This window comes from Brienomyrus brachyistius, chromosome 15 (assembly GCF_023856365.1).
Source record: "Brienomyrus brachyistius isolate T26 chromosome 15, BBRACH_0.4, whole genome shotgun sequence".
Taxonomy (NCBI): domain Eukaryota; kingdom Metazoa; phylum Chordata; class Actinopteri; order Osteoglossiformes; family Mormyridae; genus Brienomyrus; species Brienomyrus brachyistius.
In genome coordinates this window covers 6,586,420-6,609,681 of record NC_064547.1, presented here as the reverse complement: position 1 = coordinate 6,609,681, position 23,262 = coordinate 6,586,420, and the positions used below count along the sequence as shown (strand labels likewise).

General features: G+C 44.1%; 1 protein-coding gene and 1 long non-coding RNA gene across 5 annotated transcripts in view; one reads left to right on the top strand and one right to left on the bottom strand.

Annotated features, from left to right (window-relative positions):
* LOC125708482 (uncharacterized) overlaps window positions 1-4,645 on the bottom strand; it is a 14,766-nt gene extending 10,121 nt beyond the window's left edge. Inside the window, exons 1-2 of one of the 3 annotated variants that reach the window (XR_007382489.1) lie at window positions 181-4,645; window positions 42-98 (exon numbers count right to left, since the gene is read on the bottom strand). This is a non-coding gene — a long non-coding RNA (uncharacterized LOC125708482). Of the gene's footprint in view, window positions 1-41 lie in introns of all 3 variants that reach the window. The other 2 variants (XR_007382490.1, XR_007382488.1) reach the window with 2 other exon arrangements.
* On the top strand, window positions 4,636-23,262 carry LOC125708476 (cartilage intermediate layer protein 1-like). 2 transcript variants are annotated; one of them, XM_048976014.1, is made up of 10 exons: window positions 4,636-4,838; window positions 9,850-9,945; window positions 10,980-11,249; window positions 12,075-12,257; window positions 12,783-12,935; window positions 13,040-13,357; window positions 13,747-13,855; window positions 15,087-15,244; window positions 17,595-20,026; window positions 20,454-23,262. In XM_048976014.1, the coding sequence occupies exons 1-9, from the start codon at window positions 4,775-4,777 to the stop codon at window positions 20,012-20,014; spliced, it is 3,771 nt and encodes a 1,256-aa protein (XP_048831971.1). In that variant the 5' UTR covers window positions 4,636-4,774; the 3' UTR covers window positions 20,015-20,026; window positions 20,454-23,262. The 2 variants fall into 2 exon arrangements, with proteins under 2 accessions (XP_048831971.1, XP_048831972.1); XM_048976015.1 differs by lacking the exon at window positions 9,850-9,945 and having other exon boundaries at window positions 17,595-23,262.

Genomic DNA, 23,262 nt, shown 5'->3' with positions numbered 1-23,262 from the left:
GGTAAACCCATAGAGATAACTAGCTATGAACAATAACTTACTAATATTCCAATCCTCTGTTTCACAGGGCTTACTCGAGCTTGACATCGTGGAAAATTCTGGGTCAAAAATAATCGTAATGTTTTCACAGTAGCGACAATTCAAACAATTCTAAAATACGGTGAAAGAAATTTAACATACCTCCAGTTTAGCATTTCCATCTTTGCGTCGTAAGTTGATCGTCGATAAATAAAGGGTTGTTTCAAGTTATAGTGCGTTATTCCTTTTGATTAACCAGACGTAGATAAATTTAGCTAAATGTAGCTAAACATTCAGGGGCTGTGGTGTTAGAGCTCGACTTTTATTTAAATTAGAAATAGACCATTTTATACTACTTACTAATGTGCATTCTGTCAGGATGGTGGCGTGCTTCTCACAATCCGGGGCGATTGGTTAGCATCACGACAACAATTTCTGCTGGTAGCCATGTTGTTTCCAATTTGACAGCTGCTTGACGCAACGAGTTGGCTCTTTAAAGAAAATACTCTGTGGGTCTACATGCATGCGCCACATGAGTGCGAGCCAGAGAGAGACAGAGCGCATGCGTTCAGTTAAACAAGAATTAACCGCGTTATTCCTTGATTGTTGCTGTCGAAATGCTTAGAGCGTTTTACTTTATTATTCACATTGGCAGAAAAGTGCTTCATTACTTTAAAAACGTTATGGTTATAGGTTTTTATTTGAAATAACAGGCGCTCCGATGGTGTCGCCATTTTGAAATGGGATGTCTGCGTGAGTGCGGATGCGCCAAGTGCCAGTCACTTCGGTCTATCGTTTCAGCCGCGTTGTTCAAACAGACTAGCTGCATATGGCCTCCGGGACTTGCTCATTTCGCCTTTCATGCTATTTCTTCTAAAAGTTTGCTGTTAAATGATTTCTTCAGCCTAACACTGGTAAATACCGCTAAAGTTTTTCTTTTAACATGCTGGTTAAATGTAATGAGTTTAAGTGCTGCCTTCTTTTAAAACGACATGCTGTATGTTAATTGATTTTGCTTGTGCTTGTTTAAACTCAGCATTTGTTTTTCTGTTTCTTTCGGACATGTTTGTACTTTAAATTCCTCCTGCTTTTCTTTCTTTTTTAAAAAAAATAACGCAGAAGTTTTCCTTCTTTAAAACATTTTGGTGCTTTCCTCTTTTAAAATACGCCGTGGCGCTTGTGCCTACTCCTAACAATCCGTGGATACGGCCAGACGGACCCCCGCTGCACGTTTATGCACTTATATTCATCCTGCTATATGTTTTTATTATTCTTTAAAGACTAAATAAAAAAAACACATTAGTAAATATATGTAATGTATTTTTATTCTATTAAAGTTTAACGGCAACCCTTATCTCTCAAGCCCTATGCCCCCCTATCGGCAACACGTGGCATAAACATGTATGTTATATTGAAATAATCCCTCGACCAATCAGAATAAAGGATATGCCCCCCTCCTGCTTATGACATCAGAAGCGGAGCCAAATTTAAGCCCCGTCTATTGTACCAGGTAACATATCTCATGGTCATATTCCTGGCCTTACAGCAGAATAAATCGCATGGTCCCCCACAGGCCTAGCTGATGCCCTCCAGTGGGCTGCAGTGAATTTACCAGAATCAGCCTAGAGAAGACAGCGCAACTGTATTCAGGATGCAGCTCTCCCAGGAGCCTCTTCATTCTGCAACAAAAGGAACTGCAGATGAGGCCAAAGTGGCATGGGTTTGAGTCTAAAGTGGTGCTTGGCGTTGAGGACCAGACCGCACTTGCACGCCTTAACCTGATTCCGAGTTTTCTGGTCTCCGATTTTTTTTCCCTGGTTGTTACTGCAGCATTTTATGCTGTAAGTAGGGCCCCAGGAATTACTTTATCCCTGGGCTCCCCACCCACATTAAATTCGGCCCTGATTGAGGACCTGCCTTCTCAGCATAGATTTCTAAGTCACTGCAGGTTCCACAAACCTTTGGATGACACCGATTCTGGCACTGCAGCCTTGGAGGGGTAGCGAAACTCGATGTGTAGCAGACATACAGATTACGCTTTCATACACTCACATATACACAGAACGTAAACATCTCAGCCGCATTGTTCTCAACGAGGGGATCAATTTTCTTAACTGGTCTGCAGAAAGTTTGACGGATATTGGCCCTTTAGGGAATGTTGGCTCTTTCTTTGTTTTCTTGGACGGGAGAAAGTGAAAAGTAATTTCAGAAAGAAACAATGTTTCACGGGCGAATGTTTCCAGTTATATAACTTGAAGTATTAGCTTGTTCGCTTTTGTCGCGGTGCTTGGATTTGATCGGGGGGGGGGGGGATGATGTCTGTACACGAGGAACGTGATTTGGGATGGAAGAGATTCTGCTGAGAACACAATCGTACAGAAGCATTAACTGGAACACTGGTGCTTGGAATAGATAAGAGGAAATGTTTTCATGCTTAGCTGCTACTGTGGGTAAAGCTTAATGTTTACCACGAGTCTCAAGCTCTCAGTCACGATGTAAAAGCAAGGAACATTAACAGCAGTACAGAACCGTTAATGCCACAGTTTTTCAAGGCTCATCCATTACGTGTGATGGTCATTGCTCCTTGAATTGTCTACATACCTGTTAATGAAAAGAACAGACTCTGCAAGATGCGAGACTCACTATCGCTGGTTACCAGTCTAACAAACCTACTGTTACAGTGAATTTTGAGGCTTGTGGCTGCTTGTCATCATTACCCATTGATCTGATGCTGCATTCAATGTCGCGCGTCCTACAGCTCAGGAAGAAAATTAAGAAACCACTGTATTTTTAAAAAGTCTGCATTTCAAATCCTGGTTTAATCCTGGTTCTGCTAGCAGAAGGCTACACTACGAGGCAGCTGCTTCCAGGCCCAAAGTTTCTAAGACAGCGGTACACAAGAACAAGGTGAAGCAGGAGACACTGGGAAAAACCAAAAATCAGCCAGGTAGTGGGCAGAAGCAACTTTATAATGCCAGAGATGAACGCCATATTATCCGGCGTCTCATAAATCTGAGGATGACCTAAAGTGACCTTGTGAGAATTCATAACAGGCTGTTAGAAGCAGGACTGAAAACCAGTAAGGCGAGGAAGAAGTCCATCAATGAGAAGCAGGGAAGAGCCAGGCTGGAGCAGAAAAAAAAATGTATATTTTACACAGACCCATAAATGAGTGAAACTAAAAATTAAGAGCAAAATTTATTTTTTCCAGATCTGTAAGAATGCAGATATAAAGGCATACGCACTAGTTCAAAATAATCTATCAGAAATGTGCTGAAAAGCACAGGTTACACCAGAACATATTTCTGTTCCTTATCGTGTATGGAAAACAGTACATGGCGCAATAAAAATCCCCAAACAGAATCTATACATATTTATAATGAACAACTAATAAGGAAGCATCACATTTAAATGTCTCCTCATATAATTATATATGATCAGAGCATGTCAATTACTTTATACCTGCATACACACATATACAGTTTAATCTATCAATTTTAGAGGGTATTATAAGAATGCAAATTATATCGCATATTTAAAAAGGTTAAAATAATATTGACAGTTTCAGCATATGAAATAATGGCCATTTTGAATATTAGGCAACAACAACAAATAAGAAAAGCGAGCACATCACGTGTCCCAGAACTTTGCCAGCTTCTTCTGTGCTTCCAGCGTCTCCGGGTGTAATCGATGTGCTCAGCTTTACATGACAGCACCGCTTTCCCCCGCTCACATGCCAAATGGCCACACTTCATACAGAAAGTGCAGCCCGGTCTGGTAAACAATCGCTCAGCTTACAACATCTCAGTGCAAGGTTAACATCTGCTATTGCCATCATCCCAGAACACGGCAGGAGTCGGAAAAACTTACATAGCACCTCGCTGCATCCACAGGATGCAGTGCGTTAATTACGTTATCAATTTCAATTGGACTCTTTTGTATATCTCATTTGCATACATAATTTATGCACGTCTGTTTGGTGATGTTTACGGAGGGTTGTTACTGGAATATACAAAGCACTATATTCTCAAACATATACTGAAATAATCTGGAATAAATAAAAATGACTGACTGTCAGATGACTGCATAACACACAGGCCAGTCAACTGAAGTCTATCCAAGGTATCTTTTTCTGACTGGAAAAAATGTATAAAGTTGTCAATAAAGTATCAGCATACACCAGACTGAAAGCAATACTACAGCAGCATTCTGGGGTGTAAGTATTTACATGATAATGAAGGACTTTAAAGTCGCTGTTATGGGAATTTTTTTTTTTTATAATTACATGTCATGGTTTTGATTCTAGTGTCAATCAGTATCGCTCCTTTTTTGAGCTACCTGAGGTGCTGGTTTGGGAAAACACACACACACACACACACACACACACACACACACAGAGCTGGCATACATCTCTAAAGAGCAACATGTTGAGCATGTGAAGTCGCGCACCCTCAGCTAGCACACCGCATGCTTTCTGCCCAATTTGTGGGTGGGGGGAGGGGGGGGGGGCATCAGACAGAGCCCGCCGGCCAATGGCAGGCAGAAGGGGGCCGGACTGGGCCGTCGGCTGATGTCCGTTCTTTTAAACCTCTGTCTTAAGGAGAACTCACACAGACCAGTGTCAAAAGATAAGAGAGGAACCTCAGCCTCAGGCGCCGTGATCTGGCGATCCTGGGAGTGTTTCATCCTCGTCTACCGAGCTGGAAAGCCTTCTGAAGGAAACAAAGCACTGCAGGACGACCCCAAGACTGGCGCCATGTGGAACTTAGGGAAGGTGGCTGTCTGTCTACCTTTTCTAGTAGCAGTCACTTTGGCACAAGGTAAGTGGCGTAAGCCTGATTGCAGTCAGTGGCTGGCTTGTGTTTCAGCAGCTGAGGTGTCATTATAACGACTGATGCCAGATTCTAACAATTGCCTTCATACCAAAGGTATCTTTCCATGAGATTTGTGTTTATTATGTCAATTGTGGTGTTAAATCGTTAGGGGAACCCTCTCAACACTGCCGAAATTCCACAGCAAACTCTACATTAACCCTTAAAGGTCAACATATAAAAATACAAACATTTTACAAATGCCGTCCTCTGGCATTGTCATCGGTCAATATTACCGGGGCATTAAATGACTGGAGTACCACTCACAAATATCTGTCAAGTATGCTTGATGCAATAAATAAAAGTATGCATTCATTTTTAACTGCGTGTGGAATAAAATAGCTTAATTCTTGTAGCATAACCTGAAAAAAGACTGCGAAAAAAAAAAGTAAAAACAAATATCAGTTATGTGGGGCTGTGTTGTGGTATATTGGCATTAATTATATCAATATGGGGGTCAGTGGGAAGTAAACACAAATACAGCGAAGCGAAAATGCTTTGTGGTTATCAGCTACATAAATCACCTATCAATTGTTCAGGTCAAATGTTAGGGATCCTAATACATCAATGAAGAGCGCATGTTTGGAAAATCAGTGCATTATCACCCTGAGTGACTCAGCAGTGACATCAGAGCGGCTCGCCAGCTGTTTGGAGATCCCACCATCGCCAGCACTAAGCACTGCTGTCAGCCAGTCAAACCAGAGCCACTGGAGCTTGTCTGACAGCACACAGGGCATTCTGGCACATTGTGAACATTTCCACACATTTTGGGCAGCAAAATCACGAATTCAAACACTTTTATTATTCAGTAACTTATTTTTAACGTATGCTGCAATATGCTCCATAGTGTAAGACTGTCTTCATGATTACCCATCATTCAACAAAACAATACAAAACAGTTTTTGAAACTGAATTTTGAAAGCAAAAGAAACAATAAAAAATTTACAGACCATAAGAATATTAACCAGCCTGAGTGGCTCAAAATCTTATGCTGAGCAATAAAGGAAAGTCTAGATTTTCTAAAAAGCTCTGTAATTCCTCAAACAAATATTCAGGGAAGACACATTTCGAGAAATTAAAATAATTTGGTGTCCAGGTCCAAATATGTACAAAATAGGCTGGACCATTACCAAGGTGCAATATCCATCCATCCATTTTCCAAACCGCTTATCCTACTGGGTCGCGGGGGGTCCGGAGCCCATCCCGGAAGCAATGGGCACGAGGCAGGGAACAACCCAGGATGGGGGGCCAGCCCATCGCAGGGCACACTCACACACCATTCACTCACACATGCACACCTATGGGCACTTTAGCAAATCCAATTAGCCTCAGCATGTTTTTGGACTGTGGGGGGAAACCGGAGTACCCGGAGGAAACCAAGGTGCAATACTGTGTTTAAAAATATGCCTGAAAATAATAGAGAGACAACAGGTGAAATGATGCTCCGACTGTCCCGCTCCGGTTCTGCCGCCTCGGATTTATGACCCGATTTCCAATTCGAGCAGACAGCTGCTCTCCGATTTTCCGGACTGACCAAAGGCAACATTAGTGGCGGACGCCGCTAATCTCCAAGCCGCGTTTTAAATAGCCGGACGCCGCCGCGGACGCGGTAATCCAAAGACATCAGTCAGGCTGAGCAGAGGCATCTGCCTCAACAACCAAACTATTTCCAGTCGGTTCCGTGATCCAGAGTCACCTACGGAGAATTAAAACTATCCACGGACAGCATTACCTTCAGAATTACACGCACCAGATCAATCTCTTTTCCTCTTTAGCAAATGATGAATGTGACTGATTAATATAACAATTTTTACTGGTTTGTGTGCCTGGTGTGCGTACAGCACGGTTGCGGTGGATCCTAGGACAGTTTTCTTAACTGTTAACGAGGCAGGATATCTCCTTTTATACATCAACAGACAGATTTCCTTCGAAAACACAGGCCTTCGCATTTTCTTTTTAATCACAGAAAAGCCCCAAAGCCGATTTGCCTCATTAGTTACTGTCATATGGGAACTAGGTTTACAGTAATAGTGCACAGATGCTTCTAATACAATAAAAGAAGCATCTGGAAATTTTTGTCAATGGCTCCTAATCCTGTCTCAGGGAGAGGGCCAGATAGAGCAATCCGTCTACGAACCTTTCATAGAGGACAAGGAACGCATTGGGGCTTGTGGCCAGAGGAACGGAGTCCAACTGCTTCCAGATGGGTGACTGCATCATGCGGCGGCAGAAACACCCCGCCCACTGGCACGCCTTTATCCAAATTAAATATTTCTTAATACATGCAAAGTTCTTCTCCTTATCTAAATGCCAATGAGCCTAGTGATCAGATTCACTAAGACTTCTACACACTGGTCTGTTATAACACTTAAGTGCAATAATATGCGCTGTGAAACGGTATTTTATTCAAGGTCTTACATGTTATATTTGAAAAAAAAGTTTTTGACATTTCTCTTGTTAGAATCTGGAATACTCTGAAACATCTTGCACAAATGAACCGGACAGGATGAAAGAAGCACATGTCTGCTAATCCAAATCTAGCATATGAAAATGCCTAATCTGAATTCTTTAAGAAGGTTAGTAACATTTTTTCCACATTTTATTAGCTTCTAACAGGGGCACCTTGCACGGACTTGGATTGCAAAGCACTTGATATTTTTCATTAACCTCCATGCCTCACTGCCCCGGGCAATGAAGTTCGTAGCGTGACAATCTGAAATAGCACATCTCAAAATAATGCGTGCCAACAACGCCAAACACGGATACCACAACAGAGGCCGACGGATACAGCCTGGAAGTGCGGGCTGATGTTGAATTCTGAAGTTTTTGCCCTTCGTGACAAACGCTTGTCTATTTTTATGAAAAGCCCAGTCACTCATTTCCATGCTGACGCAAGTTGCGCTGGTCCACTGCATCGTCCAAAGTGTGTGATTCCGCTCCCCTACCAAGTTACTACTACAGACTTCTCATTTAAGTCTGGAGAAGTCAAGTCCTTCACTTTCGAAGTCTCAGCCACCACATATTCTGTAATCCATCTATGTCGTTCTACACGAAGTAATATGCACAGATTACCGCAGACAAAACGTGCAGTACTACGTATGAGCAAGCAGCGATGAAAACAACGTCACTTTAATTCCACTTCACAAACAGACCACGAATCGTAAGCAAACTTACCAAAGGCTTGCGGGACGAGACCGTCGGCGCATGCGCATGACATCATCCTATAATAAAAACTTTTACGGCGATTATCTGACTTCATGCTTACATATAACTTCAGCGTTTTGACAGAGTTTACTAACCCGAAATAAAATTACATCACACAAATTCTTGCACTAAGCGTAACCGTATTGGTCCTTTACGAAGATTGTCACCTAATAAAGACCGCAAAAAGAATAGTTAAGGATTATAATCAGTTGGAATGGTGACACTAAAACGATACAGTCCTAAACTCGCAATATGTGTCCAATATGTTAATCATAAAAAAAATGTACAGCTAAATTGTTCCAGTTAATAAAAGTAAATTAAGTGCGACAGTAAATAAGTGAAACAAGTCAAAAGGAAATGTGTTGCAAAAATTTTATATCCTGCTAACATAAACAGAGCGGTTTTATGTTTTGCACATTTTTTCATTTAAGAGGACGCTATTAAGTGCTCTCTGCCAAAAAGAATAAACAGGTTTTTTTGGATACGGACCACTTTGCGAAGACTAAACGATACATAATATATGGTGATCGTCTTTTTATGAAGAGGGAATGAAATGAGAGTTATGCTTTGAGTGAGTTCGCAGGAACAGACGCGCAGCTCCGCTAACATGTTGCAAATACCACTGATAATGATGCAGTGGCGCTATATCAAACAGGGGAAGTACGACTTGGACGTTTTCCTAGACACACCACTAATAAAGGCACACATTTTTTAAAAGCTGTTTCCAGATTGCCTTATCACAGCACTGTATTTACTGATGAGGACTAGAAGAGATCAATCTGCGCGATTCGGCAGAATATTAAACCCCATCGTATGCCCAGATGCACGGATATACAGGTAGCGGAGAGCTCCTCTCTCCTGATTACTCGGACAACTTTTACAGAAGCTCCACTACGTACTTCTGTTGTGACGTAACGATCACTTCAGAATGGTACAGCGAAATGCAAATGGCAGATCTAATCAGACAAACCAGAACAAATAACTTTCCACATGTGCACTGGCTCCTAATGAAACTGGACAGTGTTTAGCGCACGGTCCAAAACCACCAGACCTGAACAGTACTTAGCACGCTGTCCAAAACCTCTAGACCTTAACAGTGCTTACACTGTCAGAAAATTATAGTACCAATTTGTACCTTTTCTTGCTACTGGGGCTGTACCCTCAAGGGTAAATTTACCCTTTAAGATACAGAAATGGACTCTGAGGAATATTTTGTAGCATTGGGGGTACATTAATGTTGTTTGAATCTTGGGAATGTTCCTCAGAGTTAATTTCTGTACCTTAAAAGGTACAATTACCTACAACTATATGGTACAACTGGCAGACCCTTTAGGCCACAGCAAACAGTAACTAGCAAAGGTACAAATTGGTACTATTTTTTTCTGACAGCATATTACATAATTCAAAACCTCTAGACCTGAACAGTGCTTTGTACACGATCCTCTACATCTGAACTGTGGAAAAGGGCCAAGTAGATCAGTGATCATCTTCCTGTAGCAGACAGACTAAAAAGAAGCCCCCAAGATGCAGACACCCCCAAGGGAAACATGCTGGGTGAGATCAGCTGTCTTGCGCAGGTTCCAGTCCAGGAGCGAGGAGCTCTTTGCAGATTCCCAGACACCTTGGAAACAAGCTGAAACCAAATATCAGCATTCAGCACAACTCATGCCTCTCGATACATTCTGTGTCTCCTGCTAACAGCCTGAGCGCAGGTAAAGCAATCTGGCTTCACTGCATTCCTCTTCATCTGACACAGATTCCATGTGGAACAACTCATACTTCGGGAACTGGAACCACAATAAAAAGAGCAGAAGACAGGCTTATAACACCCTCATTGAGCCACAGACCACAGGTCGGTATGAACATAACTAATCTCTCTGCTCCCTCGTGGCTTGAAGTGTCGCTCGCCGCATCGCAGTTCTGTTCCCCTCAGCTTTTATTTCCCTTAAAAGTTTCCACATTTTGAAACACAAGGATTCATAAAGATATAAAAAGAGTCGTAAAAATAAGTATGAGGGTCAAGCCACTACCAAAAAACACCTGCATTAAATTTCTTAGATTTCTCAGGAGTTTCTAACTCAATAAATACTTCTGAACATTTCAAGCAAAACTTAGGCAGCGATGAAACGTGGAGGCCTTGAAACAAAAAAACACTATCAGGTTATAATTTTCCAAGTGATGTAAGTTAAACAGAAATTTTAAAAATTTAAAAAAACTGGTTCAGACTGTTTTTAAAATAGTTCATCTTCTGATGACTGATGACCCTCTGAAAAATATTTTAAGCGCAGCAATAAATAATTCAATGAAAGATATACAGTGTGACTTCCCAGTATGGCAGCCATATTTCTTCATATCTTGACGACTGAATATGGAAACAGGCGGCAGATGAATACTGAACAGACACCCATGGGACGGACGGTGTGGATGGAAGGTTAGAATAGGGCTTCCCACCCGCCGATCCGTAGACCAGCACCGGGCACGTAGCCATGTAGTGAAATGATGGGTTTAATCCCCTTCCCTCCCAAATTTTTTTGGTTACTGATTAGACATGTAGCCAGTTAGTAGAATGACAAGTTACGACTCCCCTCAAAATTTGCCTCAGCCCCCAGTTGCAAAATCTCCAGATGCGGACCTCCCACAAAATGTATTTCTGGCTACGCGGTCTGACCATAGCTTTGATGCTGATGGTAGACCCATCCAGAGAATTAAGGGATCACTCCTATTGAAAAATAAAAAGGTTCGGCATCAGAAGGCTGGGAAGCACTAGTATGGAAAACTTCTCCCTTTCTCCATCTACCGATGTCCCATTGGCCAGTCTGCAGTGGTTGACGCCAAGAAGCTGCAGTATCACGCGTCTCTCCTCTTTCTCCGTCACGAATCCCACAGGTGTCACTGAGTGGACGTCATGGTTCAACATCGACCACCCTGGGGGCAACGGGGATTATGAGCGACTGGAGGCCATCCGCTTTTACTACCGTGAGCGAGTGTGCGCCCGCCCGGTTGCCATGGAAGCGCGCACCACCGACTGGGTCCCTGCTGCAGACACTGGGGAGGTGGTCCACTCCAGCCTGGAGAAGGGTTTCTGGTGCATCAACAAGGAGCAACCGTACGGCCGCCTCTGCTCCAACTACCACGTGCGCTTCCAATGCCCTCCAGGTGAGCTCTTCCACCATGCTCCTCTGAGGTTCTTCTCCTAATTACACTAGAAACTCTGGAAAAACAACTATCTTCATAGTTAAGCAAGGCCAGCTTGGATCTTAATGGCACCAGTGAGACCAGTACAAGTTTCCAAGTGTAAAATTATATCCATCCATTGATCTTCTATGGCTGCTTATCCAGCACTAAGTCACAGTGAGTGTAGGGCCTGTTCCAGGAAGCAGGGGGATTGTTCTGGTTGGGATGCCAGTATGTTGAGGGACAGAAATACACAATCTCACAGAGCATCTTAAGAAGAAAGCCACACAACAGAGTGAGAACCAGTGCCTACCAACCCCCCCCCCCCCAGAAGTCTGTCATGCATGCAGCCAGATAGGGCCACTGAAAATCTTGGGGTGGCACAAAAACCAGAAAGACTAGTTGAAAACTATGTCAATATGAGAGGTAAGGAATCGCATACTGATATTCTTGGGTTCTGATTTTACAGAATCTGATGTTTAATGAACAGCGCCTAATGTAAAATGTATAGAAGCATATAATGCTGCATACTGTTATGTGACTTGGTGGGGGGGGCACCTGGGCACCAGTGATTGTATCAGAGTGGCTATGACCCCCCCCCATATGGCACCACTGGGGAAAACACGCAAATTCCACACTCAGAGTTAATGATGGGAATCAAACTGTCACCCATGGAGGTCTGAGGTTCTGATGTGAACCATTAAACCATCAGGCCTCCCAATACAATGACACCAAAAAGGTGGGGTGCTACAATGAGGCGGAATGGATGGGACACAGCTCACACTTCGCTTCCGTTTCTCTATCCAGTACAGACCTACTGGTCAGACTGGTCGCCGTGGGGTCCATGCTCGGCTACGGTCTGCAGCGACGTCGGGGTCCGGGTGCGACAGCGCCGGTGCATGAGCACGCGACCACAGCGCCACCTGCTGGCGCCAGTGTGCGAGGGCCACCACACCGAGAGGAAGGAGTGTGCAACTCCGCCGTGCCCAGGTGAGCCCCGCCACCACCAGGGGGCCCCCATCTGATCAGCCTATCAGAATCGGAGGGAAGACGACGAATGACAGCCAGGTTAATCAAATTTATCTTAGGGCCCCAAAGAGGGTTTCTACTCATTTTTAAATTTGATTTCATTTAGTTTGGAAATTTGTTGTTTCAATTTCCCATCTCATTTGAGCTTCTAGTTTCATTTTATTTTTGATTAACAAAATGCTTTTGTTATAGTTTTTGTTTCACTAACCATGTAGGTGAGATGTATTCATTCTGTCGGTCCTCTATGATCCAGCAGCTCGAGCACACCTGCTAATGAATGGGACCAGAGGAGGACACAGTTATGGAACTGAAAACCATATTGCAGTTGAATAGTATCATAGTTAATGAGGCTGCGAGGTTCGAATGTATCCAGTGATGTGTTTTCCATATGGGTTTGGAGCTCTGAGTGCTGATTCCCAGGAGACTCCCAGCAGACACCGTACATGAACTTGGCTCTGATTCCTCTCGTCTCTGTTGACCCTGAAGCCAAGTGGAGTGCCTGGGGAGCATGGACGTCCTGCTCGGTCACCTGTGGTGGGGGGCGTAGGGTCCGAAGGAGGACCTGCATGTCGTCCAACAAAGGTCAATGCACGGGACACCCGGCTGAGGTCCAGAAGTGTGCTAGGATCCAGTGCCCAGGTAACACGTACGATGTTAAGAACATCATGGATGTGTCTCGCTCCCTCTAGTGGAGGGTATGAAGGATGTGCAGGTGTAACGCATGCGGGTGTGTGCGTGCGCAGCGCTGTGTCAGCGCGTGTGTCCCGAGGGCCAGCCCAGCAGCGACTGCAGCCGCTGCGTGTGTGAGGGCCACCAGCTGCTCGGGGAGGTCCTCAGCATCACAGGGGCCCCCGTGGCTGGGGCCCTGGTCTCCTTGGCTGATGTCCCCAAGTCCGTCCATGTCCCCACCAACGCCAAAGGGCTCTTCAGTTTCCATGGCATCTGTTCCGGTGAAAGGACTCTCGTCACGGTCACCAAGGAAAAGTTCGCCCCTGTCACCGTCCCCTCGTCCAGCAACAGGACTGGAAGGTCTTGGGTGAGGGCCGTGGTGAGATCCTCAGGTGGGTCCAAGACGAGTCCTGAACGCACCTATGTTCAGAACCTGGGATTCCAGGCATTTCCATAAGCAATGGCCCTTTTAGACGGGTCTGTCCTGGGTAGCAATCCATCCACAACGTCAACGCTGACGGGACAGCTCATAAAACTACTAAACTGGAAGTCTGGAAGGTGCTTTTCAGTTTCTTGAGTAGTTTAAAAAAATACAGCAAACAGAAGACCAGTATTTTCAACATAACCCCAGAACAATAAAACATGCTATGTAATGTACCAAAGCTGTAATTTGAACTGCATGCATGATTAAGTTTTACGACCAATGGTGCCTCAATGGTGCCATTCGCAGTGGCCGCCAGCAGGCTATGAGGTCTCACCTCGTCTGTCTCGCACCCTGCAGAGAAGCCGTACATCGTGAAGCACCCCGAGGAAAAGGTCCGCTACGAGGGACAGCGCGTGGCGTTCTGCTGCAAAGCCACAGGAATTCCAGCACCCAATAAATACTACTGGTGATGCTACAATGTTTTTATTCTCATCTGTATCCTGCACGTGGTCCAGACAGGCATATTTCAAGCTCGGTATCTATGCAGTAGGAGTGTCACTAGAGATTTATGAAATAGGGGCTATGTCTTTGCTACACTGTCAGAAAAAGTACAAATTCAGAATATTTTTGTCTTCTTAAATGTTTATCGTTCATATTACTTATTCTCCTCTGGGCAGGGTGACCAGATAATCCAGGTCTGGACAATTTGAGCTACTTCTGGTTTTACACACTACTTTAAAACTGAAAGGCTCCTCTGCTTGGCTAAATAGTTCAGTTCTTATTGTGTTTTGACTGGTTTGTTTCCTTTATTGAAAGACTCTTCCAGCTTTTTCACATTAACATTAGTGTACCAAATGAAACGGTAGTTTCCAAATCCTATCCTTGCTCAAAGTCTCCTCACTGACATGGATTATCTATCTATTCACCCTATTTCTGGCAACACCGTGACTTATCCATCTACTGACCTACTCCATCATTGACCTTCCCTTGGCTATGATCTCATGTATTTTGCACTTGAATAGCTTTTCTGTTAGGTTCTTATAATGTTAACGCTTTACATTAACTGCACCTTCAAAATGCATTTATTATGCATTCATAGAACATTCAGTGCACCTTCATAACGTATTCATAGAACATTCAGTGCACCTTCATAACGTATTCATAGAACATTCAGTGCACCTTCATAACATATTCATAGGACATTCAGTGCACCTTCATAACGTATTCATAGGACATTCAGTGCACCTTCATAACGTATTCATAGAACATTCAGTGCACCTTCATAACGTATTCATAGGACATTCAGTGCACCTTCATAACGTATTCATAGAACATTCAGTGCACCTTCATAACGTATTCATAGAACATTCAGTGCACCTTCATAAAGTATTCATAGAACATTCAGTGCACCTTCATAACGTATTCATAGGACATTCAGTGCACCTTCATAACGTATTCATAGAACATTCAGTGCACCTTCATAACGTATTCATAGAACATTCAGTGCACCTTCATAATGTATTCATAGAACATTCATAAGCAGCATGTAAGTATACCTGTATGCCTGACGCATTATCTAGCGCACATCTACATCTCTTTGGACAAAAACAACTATCAAATAAATGAATTTAAATGTAAATGTACTGTTAATTCGTGCCATCAGCTCCTGTTAGTCACACAGGCTATTCTGTGTTCAGGTACCACAACGGGACGCTGCTGGACCGAGCTTCATACAAATATGAAGAAGACCTGGTTCTGAGAGACCTGAAGCCAAAGCAGAGCGGCCAGTATTACTGCAAGGCCAGTAGCGACACGGGCAGCATCAAGTCCTCACCTGCCTTCCTCACTGTCTTTGGTAGGTACTCGAACCGTTGGGGTGGAGGAGATGTAGTAGTAAGAGTCTTCTAGACCAGAAGCAGCCAGATATGGTAACTTACCAGAGAATGAAGAACATTCTGGAGTAGTGTCTGTTTCTAGATATGCAGTTCATTCTCAGTGGGGTTAGGGAACACCTGTGCATAAAGAGAAAGAGACAAACGAATATTTGAAATATTTACAATATCGCAGCTTATGTAATCATTAAAGTCATCAGGTCATCCACTAGTAGGGTTGCAAAATTCTGGGTATTTTCCCGTTAATTCCCATATATTCCTGTTAAACCCCCTGGAAAGTTTCCAACTTGGAATATTTTCTAAATTCCCCAGCTTAACTTTCCATGGAATGGAAAGTTTCAGGAAAGTTTCCAGAAATTTTCCACCCCTGTGCAGCCCTATCCATTAGTACATAACCAATTATCAGTACAGGGCTACACGGAAGGGCCTGGAGTCTTTCCCAAGAAGCTCGGGACAAAAAGCTGGGGACGCTCTGTGGGAAGCCACTCTGTCACGATCACACACTACGGGTGATCCCGAGATGCCAGTTTACCTGCATGCAAGTGTATGGAAAGGCAGAGGAAACTGGTGTACCTGGGGGACACCTACACAACAAGAACATGCAAACTGCAATCAGAGCACTGGCCAACCCACCAGTTCAGTCAACACTGAAAAATGCAAAATATACTTACTCTTTCTGGCACCCCCTGTGTATCATTGCCATGCATTTGTGAAGTAAATACAGCTGAATGCAACAGATGAAGCTGGGCTCATCTTTCAGTTTAAGTGTCACTGATCTACAGTAGGAAGCTTTCACTACTGTCTTATGACAATACAAAGAGAACAAACCCAGCTTCTAACTGAATAAACTGCCTTTGGTGCAGCCGTTCACTGCAATCAATAACACACCATCAATTTGGTTATTTCACGATTTGTATAACGGGGATAAAAAGATGTCTAGACGTATTCCAAAGCATGTTCAATTAGTTATTCATTTTGCAGTTTCAAGCAGAAACACGGCAGAGATACGCCGGCGTATAAATACACTTCTTCCTGAACAAATCCCATAATCCTAACTGGGCGTGAAAAAGACCAAGATGGCAATCCTTAAGCGTATTGTGTCGGTTTTAATCCATCCATCTTCTGTAACTGCTTATCCAGTAGAGAGTCACGGTGAGCCTGGAGCCTCTCCTGGAACGAAGGGAGCACGGGCAGGGGACACTCTGGATCAGGGATGGATTATGGTTCGCGAGGGCCCCCCCCCACCTCCACCACAATTCAAGGGCCCTTGGCAGCCAAACGCCCTCCCTTTAGGGTCAGGGGCCCTTGTAGGCAGAGGATCAAAGAATGTAGGCCCTCTAAAATAGACAAACGAAAATACATTGTTGATAAGCGTTGCAAATTGTTTTGGGCTAGGGGCCCCACGGGCCCCCTACACCCCAAGGGCCCCTGGGCAGCAGCCCTGCTGGCCCGGTCCGTAATCCATCCCTGCTCTGGATGGGATGTCTGTTTTAATGAAATGCACGTTAAGGAATAACCTGGTGAGAAACAAAGGTCTTCAAACAGTGTAATATAACCAGCAGTAAAAATATATGTTTATTTTGGTAGAAACCAATCTATTCTAAACAGAGATAATTCATGGAGAGATCAGCCCCGGTGAAACCAAAGCTGGGATCCCAATCCTCCGAAGCACTGCACGCTGCAATGAAATGCAATATCGCCGATAAATCCAGCGGCTTTTTTTGTTTTTGGTCGAGTCAGACAAGTGTGTGTTTCCGCGAAGGGCGGCCGGCGGGCGTTGCGATGTCCCCGGGCGCCTGTTAGACAGGCTGTAGATCCACGAAGCGACACGGCCGGGCCGTGTGCTAAAGCGATCAGCACCCCACTTCCCGAGCAGTGCCGACTTGCCCCTGAGCCATTACCGCGTGAAAAACCCATTCATGAATAAAACCAGATTCACATCGTCTCAGGGCGCTGGAACGCGAACCTAAACGCCTACAAATTTTACTCTACCTTACAGGCACTTAACATAGCTGTAATTAATATGGAAAAAGACATTAATTAAATGTATAACAAAAGAAGTGGTGGGCTGTTAAATATCCCATTACAGGTAGTGTGCAATCTATCCTCTGAAATGTTTCTTTTTTATATTTACAGATCTATGACATTACGGAATACTTTTCTTAATTTGTTTATCTGTTACGCATGTCTAATAGCTTTGCTGATGGACCAGTTTCAATGAATGTGAATCTGAAATTCCCTTAAGTGTGACTTTTTCAGCTATAATTACAGTACCGGTTGTATAGCCCATTCCTGGTTTCTCTTGCCCTACAGATAAAGACTCTCCCACCTGCGTTTCTGCACCCGAAAGGCACTTGATCAAGCTGCCAGTGGACTGCGTCCAGCCTGGGACCAGGTCCAGGTTCTATAACGCCGGCCGCTGCCCCCACAGCAAGTGTCCGGGGGTCCTGGATTTCGACATGCGCTGCAAGGACGGTGTCGGCTTCTGCTGCGGAGTGAAGCGCATGGAGACGCGCGAGATCGACTGCGGCAGCTACACCCTTCCCATCCGTGCTGTGACAGAGTGCGGGTGCCAGAAGTGTACGGCGCCTAAGGTGTTGGTTCGGGGACGGGTGGCGGCGGCAGATAATGGCGAACCTTTGCGCTTCGGACATATATATATCGGGAAGGAAAGGGTGGGCTTCACTGGGTATCAGGGGACCTTCACTCTTCAGGTGTCCCCTGATACGGAGAGGCTGGTGGTGAACTTTGTGGATAAAACACAGAAGTTCATAGATACGGTCAAGGTATTTATTTTCGACAAGAAGGGCGGCACTGTCTACTATGATGTGAAAGTGATGCGGAAGAAGGAACCTGTGAATATCAACTCCAAGGAAACAAATACGATCTACCTGGGTGAGATTGATGGTGAGGACCCTATTGGTCAGATAGTGATTCCTCCAAACTCTTTTCACAAAAACAGCGGGGAGGTTTACGAGGGTACTGTGAAGGCTAGTGTGACATTCATCGACCCAAGAAACATCACTACTGCTCCTGCCACTCCTGGAGACCTTAACTTCGTCGATGGCGAAGGAGATATGCTTCCTCTGAGGACCTATGGAATGTTTTCTGTGGATTTCCGAGATGAGACTAACCAGGAGGCTCTCGGCAGCGGGACGGTACAAGTGCTTGTAGACACAGAGCATGTGAAAATGCCAGAGCACATCACCAAGATGAAACTGTGGTCTCTCAACCCAGATACGGGGATTTGGGAAGAAGAAAGTGACTTTAACTACTCTCAGATTGTCGGTGGTGGAAATGGAAGGAGCAAGAGGGAAGAGCGCACTTTCCTCATCGGAAACATGGAAATCAGGGAACGGCGCCTATTTAACCTGGATGTGCCTGAGGACCGGCGATGCTATGTCAAAGTGCGAGCATACATGAGCGACAAGTTCCTGCCCACTGAGCAGCTGGAAGGGGTGGTCATCAACCTCATCAACCTGGAGCCCAAGCCTGGCTACACATCCAACCCTCGTGCTTGGGGTCGCTTTGATAGTGTCATAACCGGACACAATGGAGCCTGCCTACCTGCCTTCTGTGATGCATTACGGCCTGACGCCTACACAGCTTATGTGACCGCCTTAATGGGTGGTGAGGAGCTGGAGGCAGCACCATCATCACCAAAAATGAATCCCAATATTATTGGAGTGTCTCAACCATACCTAGACAAGATAGATTATCAGCGCTCAGATCATGAGGATCCAGCTCTAAAGAAAACTGCCTTCAAAATTAACTTAGCTAAGCCTAATCCCAACAATGTGGAAGAAACCAATGGGCCAATATACCCCTATCAGAGTTTAATAGCTTGTGAAAACGCACCAGTCGATGCAAATCACTTCCGATTCTTCCGTGTGGAGAAGGACAAGTATGAGTACAACGTGGTGCCCTTCCAGGAAAGTGACCTCACCACCTGGACCGGTGACTACCTCTCTTGGTGGCCGAACCCTCAGGAGTTCCGTGCTTGCTACATCAAGGTCAAGATAAACGGACCCACGGAGGTCATGGTGAGGTCACGAAATTTTGGAGGCACCCACCCTCAGACGAAGGGGCAGCTCTATGGCATCAGAGACATTCGCAGCACCAGGGACATGAACCTACCCAACACCTCTTCTGCCTGCCTGGAGTTTAAGTGCAGTGGGATGCTCTATGACCAAGACATCGTGGACAGGTCCCTCATCACCGTCATCCCCCAGGGTAACTGCAGACGAGTTGGCATCAACAACCTCCTACAGGAGTACCTCACCAAGCATCCTCCAGTACTGCAGAACAACGAGACCCACACCTTCACCATGCTCGCCCCCGTTGACCCACTGGGACACAACTATGGCATCTACACCGTCACAGACCAAAATCCCCGGGTAGCCAAAGAGATAGCAATCGGCCGCTGCTTTGACGGCACCTCCGACGGCTTCTCGAGGGAGATGAAATCTGATTCAGGGGTGGCTCTGACTTTCAGTTGTCCCGAGAGAACAGTGACACGGGAGAGTCTCTTCCAACGCTTGCAGACCAACCCCGCTCAAACTCTGTCTCAGATGGCCCGAGACATGAGGCAGGTGGCGGGGATGCAGGTCAGCAGAGGGGCTGCCCAGGTGGTGACCTTCCCCTCGAGTCTACAGAGCAGGATCCAGGGCCGCAGAGTCAGTGGGGCATCAGGGAGGAGAAGAACCTCAGCCCGAACACAATCCAGACCATAGATTTGCTTTTAGGCAAGTGTTAACCCACTTAAACAAAATTCTGCAGTATTGTCGTTAGTGTAATTTGCACATATGCCTTTATGTTTATTTCTAAAATGTTTAGAACCATTTTTTTCCAAGTTCAAGAGTTTCTTCATCACACACACAGTTCTACAGGTACAACGTGCAGTGAAATAAAAAGCTAGCCTGCTCCAAGACTGCGAAACAAAGCAACCCGCAATAGACTAAAATAATAAATCAGTGGAAGAGACAATGCAATTAACAATTAGCATGTAGTAACTATGGTGATTAGTAATATTTTAATTACGATTAAAAATTGGCTTCACACACATTTAAAAGAACTTTTCCCTGAATTGTCCTTGCATAAATACCTCCCTATGCAGTTATGCAGAAAATAGTCCCCTGCTGTGCTTATATTGACTGTCCCCTTTCTGCTCAGAATTTCTTTCTGGACTTTTCTCCTGTGAGTGGAATTGACGAAGACGAGGAGGAGGATGCGGGCGGCAGTGGAGATATCAGGCCGGATCACCCTGGTGATGTGGAATCTGTGCTTTTGCTTCAGTTCACTTGTGCATGTTCTTTCCTGAAGACATAATCATTACCGTTACATTCTCTGCGTTATCCCTGGTCACCTTCCTTGGAGAAACAAGGGGAACGCTTCCTAATTCCCCAGCAAAGTTACAGAAAGACTTTATGGACAGGCCACCCATTTTTAAAAGAAGTTACAATATATATATATATATATATATATTTATATATATATATATAAAATCCTGGAAAAGCTTGGAAAAGTTGGTTTCTTTAACATTTCATCAGCATCTGGAAGTTTTTTCGCTGATTAATCATTAAAATTCATAATAAATTGAAAGGAAAATATTCTAGAAAAACACACCTGGCTAAAACTTTCCTTTGAAGAGAGACTGCTTCCTTAAAAACAAACCGCATGGATCCTCTAAGTCAAAATGAAAAGACGTCACCTCAGAGAAGTGATAAAATGTGTCTGTGTGCCAGCTAAGCTACGATGCTAATTTAAATGGACACGGTAAGGTGCAAGTTACCGGCATGTCCGTGAAGCAGAGGGGGACCTGTCCTTAACTTTTCTGAAATGAACACGCGACGCAATGCCAGCTGCGATCCAGCCAAATTTCTCTCTAACCTGATGGCAGTGCGAACTGAGCTTCTGCCAACACAAGCATCCCCTAACAAAGCGGATCTCACTTGCAGACTAAACAGATCTTACACACTAGGAAAAAGAAGTAGCTTGAAAGAGAAGACAAATTTCCCTACATGCTATTGCCCGAACTGTTCTTCCAATTCAGCTGAATATTATACATATGTATGCATATATAATAATTAGTTAAAGTTAGTTATGTCATTATAGATTATATAGAAGATGTGTTTGTTTGTCTCCTGAAGTGCAATAACGTTGTTTGGGTATTGACTTGAAAGCCCTACCGTAAATATCCAACAGTACAGCCCAGAAAACAGTAAACAGACCAAATCCTGGTAAATACTCCCTGGATTCATAATACAATAACTTTCAAGCGTTTTAAGTATAAACCATTATGTTGCATAAGTGAAAATAATTTATGCATTCTTCAATCTCTTTCTCTCTGGAGAGAGAAATGACTGATGTTTAAGATAATGTTATTTCTGTCATACATCAATTTTGAAAACTGAAAACTGTTGCCATTTTCTGGGTAAATAGACCATACTCCTATTTCAGGCCACATATTAGCGGCTTATTTGCTTAGATGATGTTAGATTAGCTAGTAAACTGTTGTTTCTAAAGACCAGATATTTTAAAAAAATTTAGTGGACTAAAAAAAAATGGAAAGAAACCAATTAGTGATTAATGTAGGGTGACCCAAGACAGCCACCCTTAGGTTAATCCGTCTGACTGGCATGCAAGCTGAACGCAGCTGGAAGCCAACTTAGGAAACTCTGAAACAAAAATTCCCATGTAAATGAGAAGCAGATTGTTTTGAAAAAAAATTATAGCCAAGTAAACAGGAATATTTGGTTACTGGCGAGTGAAAGGCCATTTTCAGACACTTGTCTGCTTGACACTGGGGAGCTGTCCCAGAAAATTCACTGTGAAATTATTCCAATTCTATATGCCCTCAGGGGTAGTGTCACTGAACACAGAAATTATGTTCCTCGACTTATAATCAATATCAATGATTCCCAAATTTGGCAAATGGGACCAAATAGCAGTGGGGTATCTAGCTTCGCGTATATGTACGCATTTAAAAAAACAGAATCTGCTGAACAACTGACTCTACGTGTACCAAGAATTAATTTACAGTTTGGATTTCAGGTATAGAAATGCAAGATCATACCCTGTGGCACCGTTGTCTCACATCACTCCTAGCTATAAAATATTCACGAAATTTGCACATTCCGGGCAGGAGTCCATGACTTTGCTACAGCTTCCTCACTGCCATTGCATCACTGTATTGGTGAATCAGCTGTCCCAAAATTGACTTAGAGTGCAAGTTTGTACCCCGTCTATATGTCCCGTTGAGGGTGTTTGCACACTCGCCGTATTACTGGGACAGTGTCCGCATCGTCGTGACACACTGTGATCATATTTAGCGCGACTCACAGGCAGACACAATGTAGAAATTTCTTCAGAATATAAGCAAAAACGCAGGCCATTAAACTGGGGCCTAGATATTCACCGCAAAGCTTTGAAACAGCCTGTGGATGATTTTAACCATGATCTGGAGTACACTTCATAAATTATTTATTCGGTTTGTTACGGTTGTCCAAAATTTTCTTGGTAAAAGCATAAAATCAATTCAGAAATGCCCCCTCCCTTGCCTGTCCTGATCTCATATGATCTATGGAGGCTTCAGGGACGTTTGTCTGCTGTGGCATGACACCTACATTAGCCACCAGTTTGGGTCTGTATGCGGTCCCACCCCTATAATACGTTCCAGGATTAATTCATTCGCTGCTGTCTGCCAAGGCTCAGGAAGACCTTAATTCACAACAGAACGTCTAAAAAAAAAAACTCATCTAGTTTGGACCTCTCCACCATTGTCTGGGATACAAAGAGCAACTTGTTACCACTGTACCGCGGAAACGTCCCCACTGCACCAAATAAACTCAAGCAATTACAGATAATTCTCTGTCATTCTGTATCATTATGTATTGCATGACTCCCCCCGACTTCAGTGTGTACATTGTGAATTGACTGGACATGTTGAGATACTGTAAATAAACATTTTTGTAAAAATGCT